This window comes from Erpetoichthys calabaricus, chromosome 4 (assembly GCF_900747795.2).
Source record: "Erpetoichthys calabaricus chromosome 4, fErpCal1.3, whole genome shotgun sequence".
NCBI classification, from domain to species: domain Eukaryota; kingdom Metazoa; phylum Chordata; class Cladistia; order Polypteriformes; family Polypteridae; genus Erpetoichthys; species Erpetoichthys calabaricus.
The window spans coordinates 322,161,345-322,183,185 of record NC_041397.2 but is presented as its reverse complement, the minus strand read 5'-3'; the positions used below and the strand labels follow the sequence as shown (position 1 = coordinate 322,183,185).

Here is a 21,841-nt window from a genome sequence, read left to right as displayed (position 1 = left end):
TGATTCGCTCATGCGGGGTTGTGCAGGCATGTGTGGGCTAACCTGCTGCTCCGGACTGCCCACAAAATTATTTGTTTGGGGTCCCTGCCTTGTAGCAGGCAGAGAGTCCCATCTGAGATGCCATTGTGGAGACTGGCATGGACACAGACAGGCAGACACGCTCATGTCACCCAACACACGTTTATTTACACTATGCACAAAGTTCTTGTGCTCACAAACCCCAAAGACCTGGCCACACAACAATGCCTTCTTCAGGCCGCCTCCTTGCCTTCCTCCTGACATGTTCTCACTTCCTCCTGACTCTTGTCATTGAATGGAGGGAGGCGGCCCCTTTTATACACCACCCGATGGGCTCCAGGTGCTTCCCAACACTCTTCCGTCGACACTCCCTTGTGTGGCGGAAGTGCCGGCCTCACAACTGGAAGGACTCCGGGTGTCCCTACTCCTCTTCCCCCCAGCACTTCCGAGTGTGGCGGAAGTGCTGAGGTCCAGGGCTCCCAAGGCATTGGGGCACCCCCTGGCAGTGGCCACGGGCCCCTACAGGGTTGAGCTTCCCAGCTCTGTACCCGGCCCCCAAAGCAACCAGGGCAGTCGCCCCCTTGTGTTCTGGAGGAGGTACAACAACAACAACATTTATTTATATAGCACATTTTCATACAAAAAGTATCTCAAAGTGCTTTACATAATGAAGAAAATAAAAATAAAAGACAAAGTAATAAATGAAAATAAGACAACATTAGTTAACATAGAAAGGAGTAAGGTCCGATGGCCAGGGTGGACAGAAAAAACAAAAAAAAACTCCAGAAGGCTGGAGAAAAAAATAAAATCTGTAGGGTTTCCAGGCCATGGGACCACCCAGTCCCCTCTATGCATTCTACTTAACATAAATAAAATAGTCCTCTTTGTAGTTAGGGAGTCACTTGATGGTGATGGTCATACAGACTTCTGGCTTTTAATGCATCCATCATTGTTGGAACATCACGTTGCTTTGGGTAGATGGTGCCAAAAGGACACTGGAAAAGGAAACAGAAGAGAGAGTAGGGGTTAGTACAGATTCTGAATGAATAGTTATTATAATGAATTGGATATACAGAGTATCAGGATTAAATTACAGTGAAGTTATGAGAAGGCCATGTTAAAGTAATGTGTTTTCAGCAGTTTTTTAAAGTGCTCCACTGTATTAGCCTGGCGAATTCCTACTGGCAGGCTATTCCAGATTTTAGGTGCATAACAGCAGAAGGCCGCCCGCCTCACCACTTCTTTTAAGTTTTGCTCTTGGAATTCTAAGGAGACACTCAGTTGAGGATCTGAGGTTGCGATTTGGAATATAAGACGTCAGACATTCCGATATATAAGATGGAGCGAGATTATTTAAGGCTTTATAAACCATAAGCAGAATTTTAAAGTCAATCCTGAATGACACAGGTAACCAGTGTAGTGACATCAAAACTGGAGAAATGTGCTCGGATTTTCTTTTCCTGGTTAGGATTCTAGCAGCTGCATTCTGCACTAGTTGCAAACGATTGATGTCTTTTTTGTGTAGTCCTGAGAAGAGTGTGTTACAGTAATCTAGCCGACTGAAAACAAACACGTGAACTAATTTCTTTGCATCTTTTGATGATATAAGAGGTCTAACTTTTGCTATGTTTCTTAAGTGAAAAAATGCTGTCCTAGTGATCTGATTAATATGTGATTTAAAACTCAGATTACAGTCAACGGTTACCCCTAAGCTTTTTACCACCGTTTTGACTTTTAATCCTAATGCATCAAGTTTATTTCTAATAGCCTCATTGTATCCATTATTGCCAATCACTAAGATTTCGGTTTTCTCTTTATTTAATTTGAGAAAGTTACTATTTATCCATTCTGAGATACAGGTTAGACATTGTGTTAGTGAATCAAGAGAATGGGGAGTATCAGGTGCAATTGATAAATACAGCTGTGTGTCATCATTTATTTATTCATTTATGTTAGGTAGAATGCCCAAAGGGGACTGGGCGGTCTCGTGGCCTGGAACCCCTACAGATTTTATTTTTTTCTCCAGCCTTCTGGAGTTTTTTTTTGTTTTTTCTGTCCACCCTGGCCATCGGACCTTACTCCTTTCTATGTTAACTAATGTTGTCTTATTTTAATTTCTTATTTGTCTTTTATTCTTCTTTTCTTCATTATGTAAAGCACTTTGAGCTACTTTTTGTATGAAAATGTGCTATATAAATAAATGTTGTTGTTGTTGTTGTTATCAGCATAGCTGTGGTAGCTCACGTTATGTCCCGAGATAATCTGACCTAATGGAAGCATGTAGATTGAGAAGAGCAGCGGACCCAAGCCCTCCTCCGGTCCTCCTGGGCGTCCCGGCTGGATACCATCCCCAGCCATGTGCCACACTGAATAAGATATTTATGACACATTTTCTGAAGACAAGTCCAAATATCTGTGTCCAGTTTAGTTTTTTAAGTGAATGTATCTTATATTAAGAATGATTTGATATTTTGACTTTAAACAAGACAAACACGCTCGATAAGATTTACATTTTTTGTAGTAAGTAGTAAGGGTTGTGCAGGTGGAGATGCACTTGTTTCAGATCAAACTCTGTGATTATTGTGAATCAACTGTTTGCTGAAAATGCAGCGGCTCCTGATGTTTCTGCAGAAAGTATGGTGCAGAGTAATCCACTGGGTGAGCCAACTTGGGATGGTGGAACAACTGGATAACAACACAAGTCACTCTACAGAGGAGCTAAAAGAAACATCTGAGTCTGTTAAAGATGCTGTGCCATCCATCGATGTCCTGGCAGACGTGGCTGCACCTCTGACTGATGCTGCTGTTGCAGTCGATAAGATGAGCGAGATGGCAGAGACTGGCATTGACCCCACTCCAGCTGATGGACAAACACAAACCGCTGCAAGCAACATCAGGATTGTCACAGCAGGAGGTGGCTGAATGTGTCGTGGACACAACTGAGGGTATGAAAGTTGAACAGGGATGGCCGGTCACTCTGAGTACACAGGAAAGAAAGAGAAATTGGAGGAGGGTGTTAAGGCTAAACAGGTGAGCAGAGTGGACTCCACTATAAAATCTGCTGCACTGTCTGTGAAAAGGGTGCGACAGCAAGAGTGTGACAGCTAACGGTGATGGGGAGGCCACTGCTTGACTGTGACACGATCTCAATAGGTGACACTTTATCGAGCTCTCAGAGTAGAGGCGGCCATAGCATCAACAGTCTCACTGAAGCCAAGCACGTGATAAACATGTCGATTAGTTTTCCCCTTTGACCCCTTTTTGTGACTTCGGCTAAGAGAAAGTGAAATTAAATGAAAAAGTCTTGTCAGTAAAGGTCGATGTTCCCTTCAGTCCCAGTAATGATGGACTTGTCTGTTTGTTGTTTCTTTGTCTTTCTGGTCCTTTGATGTTTATAATAATAATAAAAAAATATATATAACAACATAAGAAATTAAAATAAGACAATATTCGTTAACATAAAAAAAAGAGTAAGGTCAGATGGCCAGAGTGGACAGAAAAAAAAAAAAAAAAAAAAAAAACTCCAGACGGCTGGAGAAAATAATAAAATCTGCAGGGTTTCCAGGCCACGAGACCACCCAGTCCCCTCTGGGCATTCTACATAACATAAATGAAATAGTCCTCTTTGTATTTAGGGTTCTCACGGAAGGACTTGATGATGATGGACATGCAGACTTCTGGCTTTTAATTCTTCACTGTTGGAACATCACGGTGCTTTGACTAGATGGTGGTGGTGAAAGCCACCACCAAAAGGACACCGGAAAAAGAAATAGAAGAGAGAGTAGGGGTTAGTACAGATTTTAGAGCTAAAATGGATCGTTAGTATAATGAATTGGACATACAGAGTATCAGGATTAAATTAAAATGAAGTTATCAGAAGGCCATGTTACAGTAATGTGTTTTCAGCAGTTTTTTAAAGTGCTCCACTGTATTAGCCTGGCGAATTCCTACTGGCAGGCTATTCCAGATTTTAGGTGCATAACAGCAGAAGGCCGCCTCACCACTTCTTTTAAGTTTTGCTCTTGGAATTCTAAGGAGACACTCAGTTGAGGATCTGAGATTATGATTTGGAATATAAGACGTCAGACATTCCGATATATAAAATGGAGCGAGATTATTTAAGGCTTTATAAACTATAAGCAGAATTTTAAAGTCAATCCTGAATGACACAGGTAACCAGTGTAGTGACATCAAAACTGGAGAGATGTGCTCGGATTTTCTTTTCCTGGTTAGGATTCTAGCAGCTGCATTCTGCACTCGTTGCAAACGATTGATGTCTTTTTTGGGTAGTCCTGAGAGGAGTGCGTTACAGTAATCTAGTCGACTGAAAACAAACGCGTGAACTAATTTTTCAGCATCTTTCAATGATATAAGAGGTCTAACTTTTGCTATGTTTCTTAACTCAAAAAATGCTGTCCTAGTGATCTGATTAATATGCAATTTAAAATTCAGATTACAGTCAATAGTTACCCCTAAGCTTTTTACCTCCGTCTTGACTTTTAATCCTAATGCATCCAGTTTATTTCTAATAGCCTCATTATATCCATTATTGCCAATCACTAAGATTTCAGTTTTCTCTTTATTTAGCTTGAGAAAGTTACTATTCATCCATTCTGAAATACAAGTCAGACATTGTGTTAGTGAATCAAGAGAATCGGGGTCATCAGGTGCTATTGATAAATACAGCTGTGTGTCATCAGCATAGCTGTGGTAGCTCACGTTGTGCCCTGAGATAATCTGACCTAATGGAAGCATGTAGATTGAGAAGAGCAGCGGACCCAGGATAGAGCCTTGTGGAACACCATATAGGATATCATGTGTCTTTGAGTTGTAATTACCACAACTAACAAAGAATTTTCTTCCTGCCAGGTAGGATTCAAACCAATTTAAGACACTGCCAGAGAGGCCCACCCATTGACTAAGGCGATTTCTAAGAATATTATGATCAATGGTGTCAAATGCAGCACTCAGATCTAAGAGATGAGAACAGATAAATGGCCTCTGTCTGCATTTACCCGCAAGTCATTTACTACTTTAACGAGTGCAGTTTCTGTGCTGTGATTTGTTCTAAAGCCTGACTGAAATTTATCAAGAATAGCATGTTTATTGAGGTGCTCATTTAACTGCATAATGACTGCCTTCTCTAGAATTTTACTTAAGAAAGGCAGGTTAGAGATGGGTCTATAATTTTCGAGAGCAGAGGGGTTGAGATTATTTTTCTTAAGTAGGGGTTTAACTACCGCAGTCTTAAGACAGTCTGGGAAGACCCCCGTATCTAATGACGAATTTACTATGTCAAGAACATTATCAATTAGCATGCCCGATACTTCTTTGAAAGCATTTGTTGGTATTGGGTCAAGGACGCAGGTTTAGGGTTTCAGTTGAGAAATTATTTTATGTAAATCAGGTAAATCTATCCTAGTGAAGGAGTTTAATTTGTTTATAATGGAATACTGGGGTTTAGGAGGATCCTTAGTGTTGGGGAGATATACTATGTTATTTCTAATATCATTAATTTTTTGATTGAAAAATACAGCAAAAGCCTCACAGGTTTTACTGGAAGTACTTAGGAGGCATTCCTTTGAGTTACCTGGTTTAACAGACGATCAATCGTTGAAAATAAGACTCTGGGATTACTAGCATTGTTATTTATAATCTTAGAGAAATAGCAGCGCCTCTCAAGACGGACTGTGTTATTGTATTCTGTTATTTTAACCCTCAGTATCTCATAGTGGATAGTTAGTTTAGTCTTCCTCCATTTACGCTCAGCTCTACGGCATGTTCTCTTTAAATCAGACACTCTTTGGGTCTTCCATGGTATAACAATGCTAGAAGATTTTTTAACTGTCTTTTCAGGTGCAACTAAGTCAACAGCAGCCCTCACTTTAGTATTACATCTTTCCACTTTACTATTTACATTCTCCTCGCTATTATAGTTGGCACTATAAACGGACTGATTGTTTAGAATGCTTCTCATGAGTGTTTTCTATCATTATTTCTATATTAAAAAGTAGAAGAAAATGATCTGATAGACCTTATCAATGACCTGCTTTTATCAACTTTTAGTCCTTTAGTAATCACTAAGTCTAACGTAAGACCTGCTTTATGTGTAGGCCTATTAACGAGCTGTCTCAAATCAAAAGAGTCCAGGAGGTTCATGAATTCTTTTACTTTTTGGTTACACTTATTATCTAAATGAAAATTAAAGTCGCCGACGATTAAGAGTGTGTCATAGTTCGTAATTAAAATTGACATTAAGTCAGAGAATTCCTCAAAGAAAGATGCGTTGAATTTAGGAGGTCTATACACAGATAATACTAGAACGTGAGAATCTCCATGAATAACAACGGTGAGATACTCAAAGGACTTGAATTTACCAAAACTGACATCTTTACATTTTAATCTGCTTGAGTAAATGTTTGCTAGTCCGCCTCCTCTCTTTCCTTGGCGATCTGCACGAGTAAAATTGTAATCCAGAGGCGCATATTCGATTAAAACAGCCGCCCCATCTGAGCTAAGCCACGTGTCACTTAGTGCAATGAAATCAATTTTTCTATCACTAATATCACTAAGATCGTTGATAAAAAAACGTCTTGTTATTTAAAGCTCTAACATTTAATAGTGCCATATTTAATGTTTCTGAGGGGCAGAGATGAATTCTATGTGCGTTATTGATATTTGGTACAGGAACTAAGTTATTTTTATTAGCGCCACTCTCTGTGTATTTTTTGTGTTTTTATAGTTTTAATACATTGTTCATCTGAAGTAGCAATTTTAATTAAATTATTGATGTTTATGCCGTATTGCCTAGATTTTCTGCATGCATTGGAATTGGTTATTAGAGTATTAATGTTGTGTACTTTTACAGAAGATTTTATTAAACAATTATCATGTCCTAGTACAGCAATAGCATTTTGGAAGGGGTTAAGAGTAGAGATAGATAGTCAAGACAAACGAATTACCTTAGATATATTTTCGGAGAGGACCCAGGAGCCGAAACTGTTCGGATGCATGCCATCTCTCTTGAAGAAATGCGGTCTTTCCCAAAAGAGGTCCCAGTTGTTGATGAATCCGATGTCTTGATTCTTGCAGAAGCCTTGCAGCCAGTTGTTTAATCCTAGCAGATGACTGTAGTACTCGTTTGATCGTCTGACGAGAGGTAGTGGACCCGAAATGAAGATCTTTGCCAATGGGGTCCTCTCCTTCGTGTCTTTAATTAGTGCTGCGAAGTCAGCCTTGAGGATTTCCGACTGTCTGTGCCTTATATCGTTCACGCCGGCATGCAAAACAATCGCTCCAAATGCCCTCTCCTTGTGCTTCTCGTTGATTGCTGGCGCACATCTCATCACATCTCGGACACGAGCATCGGGAAAACAAGAAACATATAAGAAATATTGAAGTTTCTAACTATAGAATCACCTACCACTATTACATCATCAGGGGCCGAAGGAAAACTGGGGACGCGGAGAGGGTCGAACCGGTTCTGAGTCGAGATGCTCGCCTGTGCCGATGGAGGTGTTCTAGCCTTGAACCCCTGCCTGCATAGCTGAAATCCGCCGAGGTCTTCGTCAGAGTCGTCGTTGCTTCTACGAGGCGCGGGGGTGAAGTTTACTTCAGTGGCATAACGAGAGGTTGATGTTACTCCGATTACAGATGGTGAGGACGGTTTATCCAGTAGCCGAGCCTTCAGATCCCTAAGGTATCTTCGTCTGGACAGGAGTTTCTGAATCTGTTCGTCGAGTGCCTGGAGTTCTTCTATGACAACGAAAAAATAAACAATGTGGGACACGGGCTACTGATGCTGTGTTGATGTTCAAGATAAATGTACGCTCCAGAATAATAATGGAATATATGTATTATAAATTGATAAATACATTAGATTTATTTAAAATTGTGTGGGGGATTAAAGGGGTGCTCTGCTCAATTGATGATAGAGAAGTAAAAATGAATGTATGAGACATTATTAAAGTTTTCTGTATTTGGTTTTATATTTCTTGGATGATGTAAAACAGATGAACTAACAAAAGTGGAACATCAGAATATTTATGTTGAAGTTAGTATTGGGACATTTAAGTGCTTCTTTGATACGAGCTCAGGGGGTTTGAATTGAAAATTAGAAGAATGGAAAAGTTTTTGGGGTCATTTCAAATGAATATAAGAAATAGTATGTCATATACGGACTTCAAGGGAATTGATTCTCTTTTGATACAGCAGCCTGTAAAATATTAGTTTATATGTTACCTGTTATATATTAATTTGATTTATTGCTATTTGATTTTAATTGTACAAAGGACTGGTTTATGGATAGAAATGGGGCCGAGCCGCACTTAGGGTCAGTCAGGATACTTAAGGAAATCGTCGAGGCCTACGACTTGGTGGATGTGTGGCATCTCACTTTCCAGCTGACAAACAGTTCACGTGGCTCAAAGGGAGCAAAGGGCACCTCTCGATGGCCTGCTTGGATCGCTTTTACAGCCCAAAACGCCACCTCAATTTATTAACTAACACTCATATCACTCCTGTCGCTTTTTCTGATTGGTTTCTGTTACTTTTCTCCTCCCATCTCCACAAAAATATAAATCTTACTGGCACTTCAACACTACTCTACTTCAGGACAGTCACTTTGTGGAATGTTTGAATTTCTTTTGGAAGCAGTGGAGATCCACCAAGCTGCGTTTTGGATCCCTGAGACAGTGGTGGGACGTGTCCAAGGTGCAGATTCGACAATTTTGTCAGCAATACACTGAACACGTCACCAAGGCCTGCATTTTAACAATGAAGACACTCGAGGAGGAGATCACCAAGATACATCAGACTCTGTTAAATGGCTACTCTGAGGATATGCTGCACACCCTGAGTGCAAATAAAACAACACTACGGGATTTATTGGAGCTTCGAGCTCACGGAGCTTTAATACGTTCTCGCTTTCAACAACTTAACCATCTAGATGCACCTACAAAATGTTTCTTTGCTTTGGAAAAAAAGGAGGCCCAAGGTAAAGTTATTCATGTTCTCCAAACAGATACTGTAGAAGAGCTGAGAGAGCCGGAGGACATCCGGGACTTTGCTGTGTCTTTTTACGAGACTTTGTTTTCAGAGGAGCTGCTCAGTCTCTCTTCTTCAGACACTTTGTTCAAAGGACTGCCTCACATTTCTGACGATTCTGCCGAGTTTCTGGACAGCGACCTCACTTTTCAAGAACTCACAGTTGCACTCAATGATCTAAATACTGGAAAGACACTGGGAATTGACAGATTATCGGTTGAATTTTATAAACAGTTCTGGCCGTTATTGGGCATGGATTTCTTTGATGTGGTACAGGACAGTTTACAAGCAGGGGAGCTTCCGGTCAGCTGTTGCCGAGCTGTCCTCACTTTGCTCCCTAAGAAAGGCAACCTCTGCCTTCTGAAGAACTGGCGGCCCGTGAGCTTACTCAACATGGACTATAAAATCATTTCAAAAGGGTTAGCGACGATGCTGAGAAAAGTGATGGGCAGCATCATCAACCCCTACCAGTCCTACTGCGTACCGGACAGACAAATTCACGACAACATATTTGTGCTGAGGGACGTCATATCTGCATCAAAAGTTTTCAACCTCGATGTGGGTGTTCTTTCTTTAGACCAAGAAAAGCCTTTTGATCGGGTCAACCACAAATATTTATTCACAACTCTAAGAGCATTTGGTTTTGGTTTACCTTTTGTAAAGTACATCAAATTGTTGTATTCCAATGTGTTTGGAGTGTTGAAAATCAATGGGGTGTTAAGCTGGCCATTCGCTGTAACCAGGGATTCGTCAGGGGTGTCCTTTGTCGGGGATGTTATACGCCATCTCCATTGAACCTTTTCTTAGGCAGCTTGAGAAACACCTGCAGGGATTTACAATTTCATTGTGTAAAAATCTAACTTTTAAATTTCTGGCCTATGCAGATGACGTCGTGGTGTTTGTGAATTCTGATGAAGACGTCTCTGCTGTATGTAAATGTTTAGCACTTTTTGAGGGAGCATCTTCTGCTAAAGTTAACTGGGAGAAGGGGAATGCGTATTTATCAGGGGACTGGGCACATCGTCCTCCGCCAGTCTTACCATCAGGGCTGGGCTGGAATAGATGTGTATGTATACTGCATCAAAGTTTTCCATTTTTCAAATTTAAAAAACACCATCATGACACCCTGGACTGAAAAATTAAATGTAAAAACAGACCGTTTTATCAGTGGGCCGAAGCGCTGCCCGTTTCACAGAGCGATGAGACGGAGTATGAGAGTGGTGAGGAGGTGGACAGTATGGAGGATGAGGAGACTGCAGAGGTGACTGAGCTCGTAGCCGAAGCACAGGTTGTGAGTGATTTTCTCCCCACTGTAGTGTTAACAGTCGCTCCTGAGACGAGATGGCTGACTACTGAAGGGAATGTGTCGGCTGAGCCCGGCGATCACGTTAAACACGAGTCAGATAGGAGTGCTCAGTGCGAGTCTGTGCACAGAGAACTGAGTAAAGATAAGCTGGAGACTGCGGAGGTCCACAGCGGTGGGGATAAGACGGCGAAGGTCGGCACAGTGAGAGCTGCGCCCGTCGGCCCCGCTATGAATGAAGCTATGGCTACTGACGTGGATGCAGAAACACCGGCGTGTGCTGACGGGCGCCTGACTGAGTGCACTGAGACGAGCTCTGTGGAAGGACAGAGGAGTGAGACAGCAGTGGGTGTGAGTGGCGAGACCGATCAGAGGGAGAGTGCAGGAGTGGGGGTGTGAGGAGGAATTTACAGTTCACACTCGAAAACGAAAAGAAAAATCAGACACTAAAAAATCTGCAAAGAAAATTCACGTAGCTGGCGAGCCATCACAAGGGTATAGCTGGACTCTTAGAAGTCAATGTGATTGTCACAGTGACCTGAGTGATCGTGAGCATGACGGCGGTGACACTGACGTCACAGTGGGGAGTATGACCTCGTCCTAATACAGACTCGGTGGCAGGTAAAACACTGTGACTATTAGGAAGTTTTTAGACTTCATCGAAGGCAAGAGGGGTATTAGAGTAGAGGATCACTTCCCTGACCTTCCATTGTTTGTGGTGTCCGCTCAGAGGGTGATGTGTCTGGGAATGGACCAGAAGGAAACAACCAGGCTTAAAATGTTATTAACAGGGTGTGAAAGTCCATTTTTCAGAAGTAATGGATATGTTCTTGAATCTCCCTTATTTTTGGTTGACATGTGCAGTGCTGTTCACTCCCATTTGTGATTCGTCAATGCAGTCTTTACACATTGGGAGTTTAAATGTGAATGGCTGTAGGGCGACTGCAAAGAGAGCCGCTCTGTTTGAACCAAAAAGCTCTTCAGGTCACTTTCTTACAGGAGACTCACTCTGATGTTAGAAATCAGCCGGACTGGTTGTGTGAGTGGGGGGGTCAGGCTGTCTTGAGTCATGGGTCACACGTCAGTGTTGGGGTGGCCATACTGAGTTCAAAAAATGGCAAATTTACAAATCACTAACATTAGTGAGGTGGTGGCTGGGCGCCTTTTGGTAGTTCAGGTGAAGGACAAGAACCAAGATTTTCTGTTTATTAACACTTACGCTCCAACGAATGGAGGAGAGAGACTTTGTTTCTTTAAAGCTCTGAGGAAGGTGCTGGAGACTTTTGTTAATGGGGAGATCCTGTTGGTCGGAGGAGATTTTAATTGTACGGAAAATAACTTACTGGACCGTAAAGGTGCTGAGCCTCATCCAGCGTCTGTCCGAGCTTTACGCTCCTTATTAGACCACTCGGACCTGGTGGACATCTGGAGAAGTAAATTTCCATCAGATAGGCAGTACACCTGGGTTAAGGGGGGCGGTGGGTGCATTTCGATGGCACGTTTGGACCGTTTCTACTGTCTGAGGCACCTGCTGAACACGATCACAAAGGCATATATTTGCCCTGTCGGATTCTTGGATCGCTCTCTTGTGGAAATGAATGTCTCTGTCCCTGTAAAGCCTTTCTCTAAATCTCTTTGGCACTTTAATGTCTCCTTGTTAGAGGATTCTCATTTCCTGAAGTGTTTGGAGTTTTTCTGGCGGCAGTGGACACAAACCAAGTCCAGATTCCCATCTCTTCGACAGTGGTGGGATGTGTCAAAGGTCCAGATAAAAGCCTTGTGCCAGCAGTACACTCAGCAAGTGACCAGGCGGTGTCTTTATGAAATGAAGAGCTTGGAGGAGGACATCACAAATCTGCACAGCATCTTACAGGACTGCTTTAGTGAAGATACGCTTGCTGTTTTAAAGTCCATAAAACAATCCCTTTCTGAACTCCTGGAGCTCCGTGCCCAAGGTGCCTAGGTGCGCTCGCGTTTTCAAACTTTAAATCATCTGGACACACCAACAAAAAAGAAAAAGGCCGAGAGTAAAGTGATCCACATGCTGCAGGACGCTGAAGGTCGTGAGCTGCACACCACAGAGGAGATCAGGAACTTTGCGGTGTCTTTTTACTCGGATTTATTTAAGGATGGTGTAATTGATGATTCGGCCATGTTGGACTATTTGTACGGATTACCCAAACTTATAGACACGGTCAAGCTGAAGCTGGAGGCAGACACCAGTTTTCAGAAGTTATCAGATTCACTGGCTGGTTTAAATACTGGAAAGGCACCAGGACTCAATGGCATCCCAGCTGAATTCTATAAACATTTCTGGTACCTGCTAGGTGAAGAGGTATACGCGGTGTTCTTAGAGAGTTTATGGGACGGAGAATTGCTGTCGAGCTGCAGAAGAGCAGTCATCACTCTTCTGCCTTAGAAGGGAGACCTTTGCAAAATAAAGAACTGGCGCCCCATGAGCCTGCTGTGCATGGACTATAAGATCTTCTTGAGGGCCCTGGCCAGCCGCCTGAGGACTGTGATGGACCTCCTTGTCAGTCCCCATCAGATGTACTGTGTGCCTGACATGACTATTTATGACAATATTTTTGTATTGCGGGATATCTTTTCAGCCTCAGATCTTTCTGGGATGGATTTAGGAATCTTTAGGACCAGGAGAAAGCTTTTGACCAAGTAGATCACCGATTTTTTTGTTTAAAACATTGAAATTTTTTGGGTTTGGAGATAATTTTGTTCAGATGATTGCACTGCTGTACACCAATGTTTTTGGGATTTTAAAAGTTAATGGCACTCTGAGTGCACTGTTTCCAGTAAGAAGTGGAATTCGGCAGGGCTGCCCCTTGTCCGGCATGCTCTACGCTTTGGCCATCGAGCCGTTTCTATTCAGCTGAGGTGGAGACTACAGGGGGTGACATTTCCATCCTGCCCAAATGTTAATTTTAAATGTTTGGCCTACGCTGATGATATTGTTGTCTTCATCAAATTGAAGGGGGACATTGAAGTTTTAATTTTTTTGCCAGCAAATATTTGAGAACATATCATCTGCAAAAATCAATTGGACTAAGAGTAACGCCTTCTTACTGGGCTCCTGGTCTGGATGTTCACTACCAGACTGGCCTGGTGGACTAAAGTGGAACAGGAAGTGCTTCAGGTATCTTGGGGTGGTCATGGGCAGTGAGGAGTGGATGAGAGTAAATGGGAGGGACTCTTAGAGAAAGTGACCTCTCGTCTGAACAAGTGGAAGTGGATCGTACTTAAACTGTCATACAGAGGGTGGGTGATCGTCATCAATCATTTGGTGGCTTCAATGCTGTGGCACAAACTCATGTGTGGTGACTCCTTCTGGGGCTTTTAAAGAAGATCCAAAGAGTTTTGTTCGATTTCTTCTGGGACGGCTTGCATTAGCTGAAGCAGAGTGTGCTGTTTTAACCGTTGGAAGAAGGCGGTCAGGGACTTCTGGATATCCCCTCAAAAGTCGCAGCCCTCAGGCACCAAGTCCTGCAGAAGCTTTTCTGTGTTTCGTATTCCCTGAGTTGGAGGGAGTTAGCACTGAGTTTCCTTCGTCGTGTGGGTGAGTTAGGGTTTGATGAAGCAGTTTTGGTGATAAATCTACAAAACATGGACCTTTATGTGTTGTCACAATTTTACAGCAGTGTCCTATTAACTTGGCACTTGGTGTTTAGGAGGAATTTTAAAAAGACTGGCTGGCTACAAAATTAGCCTTTAATTTTTAATTCTGTCTTTTCATGCCCTCTCTTGCACAATGAGAGTTTTGTTTCAGTTCTTATTAAGCAACAGGTACTGAAACTGGCACAGATTTATGATGCCACTACCAAGTCATTTATTGATGCTGAAGTCTTGGCTTCTCTTCTTGAAGTAAAGTCAGTCAGGACGATTCAACACTTTCTCTTCTCTGTAGCTAAAGACTACAGTAGCTCAATGACTACATCAGATCCACTGGTAATAAGTTGGATGTTTGTCCCGCTGTGGACCTCTCATTACTGCCAGTCCATTCAGTTGTTCAGTTCACCAAAGGAACAGTGGTGGGCTTTGATTCTCTTACCAAGAGAGAGCTTTATGAGTACTGAGTTAAGGGGATTCACTTCTCTGCATTGGGGTCTGTGCTGGACACTCCATGGAGGGAGAAGCTGGGAGTGAAAGGGCACAGGGGGTCTGCACAGAGGGAGCTGAACAAGCCGTGCAGTGGAGAATTGGGCATGGGATCATTGCCACCATCTCCTTTTTAAACATTATTAAAGAAGATGAAAATGATTCTTGCATTTTCGGTGGACAAAAAGAAACGATTTTTCATTTGTTTTTGTACTGTAATCGACAGGCGGGATTCTTCAGATTCTTTGAAGCTTTGTGTACTGATTTGATTAGAACTTTAAATGAAGTCTTGTTCATTTTTGGAAGTAAATTTAATAAGAAAACTCGATGCAGGATGCAACTGTTCAACTTTCTATTAGGTGAAGCAAAGCTGGCCATTCTCAAAAGTCGAAATAATAAGCAATGTGGGTCAGAACCTACGGATATTTGTTTGATGTTTACGTTGATTGTTTATTCAAGAATAAGACTGGAGTTTGCTTTTTATAAACAGACTAGCAAAATACCTGCGCTTCGCAGCAGAGAAGTAGTGTGTTAAATAGCTTATGAAAAAGAAAAAGAAACATTTTAAAAATAACGTAACATGATTGTCAATGTAATTGTGTTGTCATTGTTATAAGTGTTGCTGTCATATATATATATATATACATATACACACATACACAGACACATATACATATATACACATACAAATACATACATTCACATACATATATATATACATACATACAGACACACATATATCTATACTAATAAAAGGCAAAGCCCTCACTGACTGACTGACTGACTGACTCACTCATCACTAATTCTCCAACTTCCCGTGTAGGTAGAAGGCTGAAATTTGGCAGGCTCATTCCTTACAGCTTACTTACAAAAGTTAGTCAGGTTTCATTTCGAAATTCTATGCGTAATGGTCATAACTGGAACCTGTTTTTTGTCCATATACTCTAATGGAGGAGGCGGAGTCACGTATCGCATCATCACGTATTATGCCTCCTACGTAATCACGTGAACTGAAAACGAGGAAGAGATTTACAGCATGAGTCAAACGTGGGAACGAAGGTAAATGACGTTAATTGTTCAATGTCTTTTAATACTGTGTAAGCATACATATTAACACATGTGCAATTAAACGTGTGCATTTACGGGGTGATTTCTCAGGCTTAAAAGCTCGCCTTTTATTGAAAAGGTAAATGCAAACTCTTTTCATTCTGAAGGGCACAAACCACGTTAGATTTCAGCCGTTAAATGCGCAAAAATGTCGGTACACCAGATAAATAAGCGCAAAATATTATCAGTTGTATTGTATGCTTACAATACATATAGAAATGTGTAAATCGTTAACTAATATTATGGGATGATGTTTTTCGACTCGCGCCTTGATTTAAATGATTGCATGTCTTGGTGGGTTTGCGTAGCTTATTGTCAATATCTTTACACCTCTTTTAAAGACTTAATTTAAAAAGGTTTTCTTTTCTTCTTAATTAAAATTTAAAAGCAATACTTCACTGCTGCGAAGCCCCTCTAGCCCTGACGTCCGAGGTTCGATTAGCGTAAGCGAGTGCATTGAGTGTGTACGCCTGATAAGCCAAGAATAAGGGGGAAAGACGTGTCGCGTACTCTTTGCATTATTTGACAGTAAACTATTTTCATCCATTCTATGATCTGCTTCTCACAACTGAAGGCACCGTGGCTGATGTTACCTGACTTGCTGGCCAACCATAAGCGTTACCTGGTAGGTAACCACCCACTCACTTCACTCCCTAACGGGAATCGAACCTCGGACGTCAGCGCTAGAGGCGAAGCCCCTAAAATTGTGCCACGGCGTGTGGTTCGTTTATTTGACAGCATGTAGATATGGGTAATTACATTCACGGCATTCGTAGTCTGATTCACAATCTGATTGTATGGGTGGTTACCTACGAGGTAACGCTTATAGTTAGCCAGCAAGTCAGCTCGAAGTGATCACTCAAGTGAAGGCAGCTTCACAAAAAAACAGATCCTTAACAAACTGTTATTGGTATATTTTCCCTCAATTTTAAAAGGTTTTCTTTTCTTCTTAATAAAAATTTAAAAGCAGTACTTTGCCGGTGCGAAGCGCTGGGATTTGAGCGACTGACGCATACAGACATATTCATGAGTGCAGGTACTTCGGAAAGAAAGCACCGTGTAAACCTAAACTTTAAATTAAGTTCATAGACCTACAAAAGTTTGCCATTGATTTGAGGCCAGATTGCTTTTCTCATGTACAACTATTCGTTGCATTCTCAACAGTAAGCTTGCACGGCTTGGTCATATTACAACCTGAGTGCTGAACTGACAACGTCGTATACAAACAGAACTATAACAATCGTAATAAACAAACAAAAAAAAAGCGAAGAACCTTGGATTTAATAAAAAGGCTCTTTCCTTGGTGAAGCAAGGAAAAAGGAAGACCTTATATGGCGTTTCGTTTATAAAACAGCAAACCCACCAAGACATGGAATCGTTTAAATCAAGTATCATTACATCTTCCTTTCCTTAAAGAGAAGTAAGGCAGTACTTATAAGCTTACATATTTATATATAGACATACATATATATAAATAAACTATATATATATATTATATATATATATATATATATATATATATATATATCCGAAGCCGTGCAAGCACACTCTTGAGAATGCAACGTATAGTTGTACAGAAGAAAAGCAATCTTGCCTCAAATCAATGGCAACCTTTTGTAGGTCTATGAAGTTAATTTAAACTTTAGGTTTACACGGTGCTTTCTTTCGAAGTACCTGCACTCATGAATATGTCTGTATGTGTCAGTCGGTCAAATCCACACGCTTCGCACCGGCGAAGTACCGCTTTTAAATTTTTATTAAGAAGAAAAGCTTTTTAAATTGAGGGAAAATATCCCAATAACAATTTGTTAAGGATCTGTTTTTTTGTGAAGCAGCCTTAACACAGCTTTTCCGCTGTTTTTAAACGAACGCCATATAAGGTCATCCTTTTTCCTTGCTTCGCCAAGGAAAGAGCCTTTTTATTAAATCCAAGGGTTCTTCGCTTTTTTTGTTTGTTTGTTTATTACAATTGTTATAGTTCTGTTTGTATACGACGTTGTCAGTTCAGCACTCAGGTTGTAATATGACCAAGCAGTGCAAGCTTACTGTTAAGAATGCAACGTATAGTTGTACATGAGAAAAGCAATCTTGCCTCAAATCAATGGCAAACTTTTGTAGGTCTATGAACTTAATTTAAAGTTTAGGTTTACACGGTGCTTTCTTTCCGAAGTACCTGCACTCATGAATATGTCTGTATGCGTCAGTCGCTCAAATCCCAGCGCTTCGCACCGGCAAAGTACTGCTTATAAATTTTTATTAAGAAGAAAAGAAAACCTTTTAAAATTGAGGGAAAATATACCAATAACAGTTTGTTAAGGATCTGTTTTATTGTGAAGCTGCGTTCACTCGAGTGATCACTTCGAGATGACTTGCTGGCTAAACATAAGCGTTACCTGGTAGGTAACCACCCATACAATCAGATTGTGAATCAGAATACGAATGCCGTTAATGTAATTACCCCGATCTACATGCTGTCAAATAAACGAACCAAACGCCGTGGCGCAATTTTAGGGGCTTAGCCTCTAGCGCTGACGTCCGAGGTTCGATTCCCGTAAGGGAGTGAAGTAAGCGCTGGTTTTAAAGTACTGCTTTTAAATTTTTATTAAGAAGAAAAGAAACCTTTTTAAATTAAGTCTTAAAAAGAGCTGTAAAGATATTGACAATAAGCTACGCAAACCACCAAGACATGCAATCGTTTAAATCAAAGTGCGAGTCGAAAAACACCATCCCATAATATTAGTTAACGATTAACACATTTCTATATGTATTGTAAGCATACAATACAACTGATAATATGTTGCGCTTATTTATCTGGTGTACCGACATTTTTGCGCGTTTAATGGCTGAAATCTAACGTGGTTTGTGCCCTTCAGAATGAAAAGAGCTTGCATTTAACTTTTTAATAAAAGGCGAGCTTTTTAAGCCTGAGAAATCACCCGTAAATGCACACGTTTAATTGCACATGTGTTAATATGTATGCTTACACAGTATTAAAAGACACTCAACAAGTACACAGTATTAAAAGACTGTCAACAATTAACGTCATTTACCTTTGTTCCCGCGTTTGACTTGTGCTGTAAATCTCTTCCTCGTTTTCAGTTCACGTGATTACGTAGGAGGCGTAATACGTGATGACGCGATACGTGACTCGCCTCCTCCATTAGAGTATATGGACAAAAAACAGGTTCCAGTTATGACCATTACACGTACAATTTCGAAATGAAACCTGCCTAACTTTTGTAAGTAAGCTGTAAGGAATGAGCCTGCCATATTTCAGACTTCTACCTACACAGGAAGTTGGAGAATTAGTGATGAGTGAGTCAGTCAAACAGGTTCCAGTTATGACCATTACGCGTAGAATTTCGAAATAAAACCTGCCTAACTTTTGTAAGTAAGCTGTAAGGAATGAGCCTGCCAAATTTCAGACTTCTACCTACACGGAAGTTGGAGAATTAGTGATGAGTGAGTCAGTCAGTCAGTCAGTCAGTCAGTGAGTCAGTGAGGGCTTTGCCTTTATTAGTATAGATGAATAGAATGGGGGGGGTCTGAAAATGTGTGGGGGGTGAAAGGGGTGCTGTGCTCAGTCGATGAAGGGGAGCTGAAAATGAACTTCTGATTTCACTGTGGGTGGGCAAGAGAAAGAGAAAGAAATGGTTGGCATCAATACCACGTGATTATTAATGTGTGGAGTAGGAGGAGTGTAAGGGGGAGTAGTGGGGGTCTGATGTATGGCTCTGCTGTTTATTCTGAAATTTGGCTTTTTTGTAAATTGACTGTGCATATTGTTATGTTGATGTTTCTGTTAATGTTTACAATAAAGGTTACTTTAAAAATTAAATATCTATCTATCTATCTATCTATCTATCTATCTATCTATCTATCTATCTATCTATCTATCTATCTATCTATCTATCTATCTATCTATCTATCTATCTATCTATCTAGCTATCTATCTATCTATCTATCTTGACAGTGCAGTTCTATTCTTGTGGCCTCAAGTGTCCATCACATTCGTCAGCACTTTGTGTTAGTTTCTGATTTCAGTTGTCCCACCTTGTGACCCTTAGTGACAAAGTGACATTTGCTCAGCCCCTCTCTGACGTCACTTTTCTGCTCCTGATGTCCACGTGCTCCTCTGTTGGTGTCCTGTAAATCAGACTTGTGATCCCATTGTCGTGTATTTTACCCTCACAACTCGAGTCTCGCCTGTTTCTTAGACAAATCGTCACTTGATTGATGACAATGGTGTCAACCTTTATTACAACGCTACCACCTTGAACAGGGGACATTTCCTCATTTGAATGTTCAAAAGTGTTTGCAGACATCGGCCATAACCAGCATATCCTAATATGACATCAAGGACACACAAATGACAGGGGTCCTAAACACGGGGACAGCTGCAGTGGACACCAATACTCTTTAATGTCACACACGTCATTGTCATTGTCACAGAGTGACGTTTTTAGGATTTATTTAGTAACATGTGTTATGTTTTATTGTTTGCCCTGAAGAAGTCATTGAGAGAATCGCGTTGGCCCTCAGACTGTGAGGTTTATGTGGTAGGACCTCGAGAAGCAGGACCCCTCAAACAGGTTGCCATGGGGGGCTTGACTTGTGTCTTCAGAACTAAAAGGATTTGCTTGTGATTTAGGACTGAGCAATGAAGAGACGATTGTTTGGTTTTCTTTTCATTCTCTCATATTCTGTCTGTTTATTATGGGATGTGTTGTTCTTTTGATTTGTTTCCAGGTCTTCACAGGTGAGTTAATCCTGGGGGTCCGGACTGCTGAATTCCTGATGATTCTCGTCCTTTTCTGAGCCCCTGACGTGTTCTTCTTGTGATCTTCTGATTCTTTTCTTTTTCGGTGGCCCAGCTGCTGTTCTTCTTGTCTTTTTATTCTTTAATTCTCTGTGTGGTTTGATGTCACTGAGATGTCAATTGTGTCATTTCTAACACCTACCAGCAGGTGGTGATGCCAGCAGGTCACTCTGCCATTTTGCTCTAAATGGACAGCTCAGGTCAGAGGACAGCTGGGAGTGGACAGCAGTGGTCAGCAGTAATGGGGGTCACTTCACAGTCCACTCAGACCACCTCTGTGCCCAGGGGACTGGACTTTGGGATGCTGAGTGTCCATTCAGAGCTCGTCCACTGGCTTTATTACAAATTAGGAGAGAAATAAGAAAACTGAGGTGACCAGCAGTGAGGACTTTAGTGGACTGAGGTCAGCTGGTCAGTGGCACTGGTCAGCATGTGACGTGTGAGTGTCAGAAGTGTCACATGTCAGTCCTGTCCACCCTGTCCATTATGTCACTGATGACACAGTCAGTCCAGTCTTTGTCACAATAGACAGACAGAGGGTCCTCATCGTTTAAGTGGTCTATCAGGAGAGCCCACCATGACAGACACTCGAGTGTCGCACTCTCCGATGTCCAGCAGTGACCGGCGTGTCTAACAGGAATCTGTGGATGGGGTCCTGCAAATCAGTCAAAGCCCCTCCATGTGCTGAGTCCTCAGTTACAGACACAAATCCAAGGTGGTCCCTCTGCTGTCATCGGCTTTGACAAGTCTGTCTGGACCCCTGAGTGCAGGACACTGTCAGCCTCATGTCCTTCACAGTCCTGTCCAGTGTCCACATGTCACTTTGAGTGACTTATCACCAGTCAGTGTGGCAGGAAGGCAGAAAACACTTTCAGGTATATAGCGCCTTACCTTATAAGGACAGTGGTGGTCTCAGGGTCAAAGTGCATTTCAGTGAAGACGGTGCAGTCATTGAGCCTGTGTGATGTGTGTCCTTCTGTCTGTCTGTCTGTCCTCACTTGTCTCTCTTCTTCTTCACAGGTTGGACTCTTGTGGCCTCACCTCGGCCTGCTGCTCAGCTCTCTCCTCGGTCCTCTCGTCTCCAAACTCACAGCTGACTGAACTGAACCTGAACATCAACAACCTGGGAGATTCAGGGGCTCGTCAGCTGAGTGAGGGGCTCAGGAGTGACAACTGTAAATTAGAGAAACTAAGGTGAGTAAAGAGGGAGAGGGGTGGGGGGTGTGAATGTGTTATTGATGGGCGGGCTGATCACATGATATAGTGCCTTTCACATCTATCTATCTATCTATCTATCTATCTATCTATCTATCTATCTATCTATCTATCTATCTATCTATCTATCTATCTTTTATACAGTGCCTTACATATCTATCTATCTATCTATCTATCTATCTATCTATCTATCTATCTATCTATCTATCTATCTATCTATCTAT

General features: G+C 41.6%; 2 protein-coding genes across 2 annotated transcripts in view; one reads left to right on the top strand and one right to left on the bottom strand.

Moving 5' to 3' along the window:
- The window catches only part of LOC114643526 (NACHT, LRR and PYD domains-containing protein 3-like), a 2,412,635-nt gene that overhangs the window by 349,662 nt on the left and 2,041,132 nt on the right, over nucleotides 1-21,841 (top strand). The window contains exon 10 of the mRNA XM_051925773.1: nucleotides 21,423-21,596. Coding sequence (XP_051781733.1) covers nucleotides 21,423-21,596 — 174 coding nt within the window. The remainder of the gene's footprint in view (nucleotides 1-21,422; nucleotides 21,597-21,841) is intronic.
- Nucleotides 1-21,841, bottom strand: part of LOC114643530 (protein NLRC5-like) — a 1,801,805-nt gene that overhangs the window by 1,487,195 nt on the left and 292,769 nt on the right. The gene's annotated exons all lie outside the window — the stretch shown is intronic.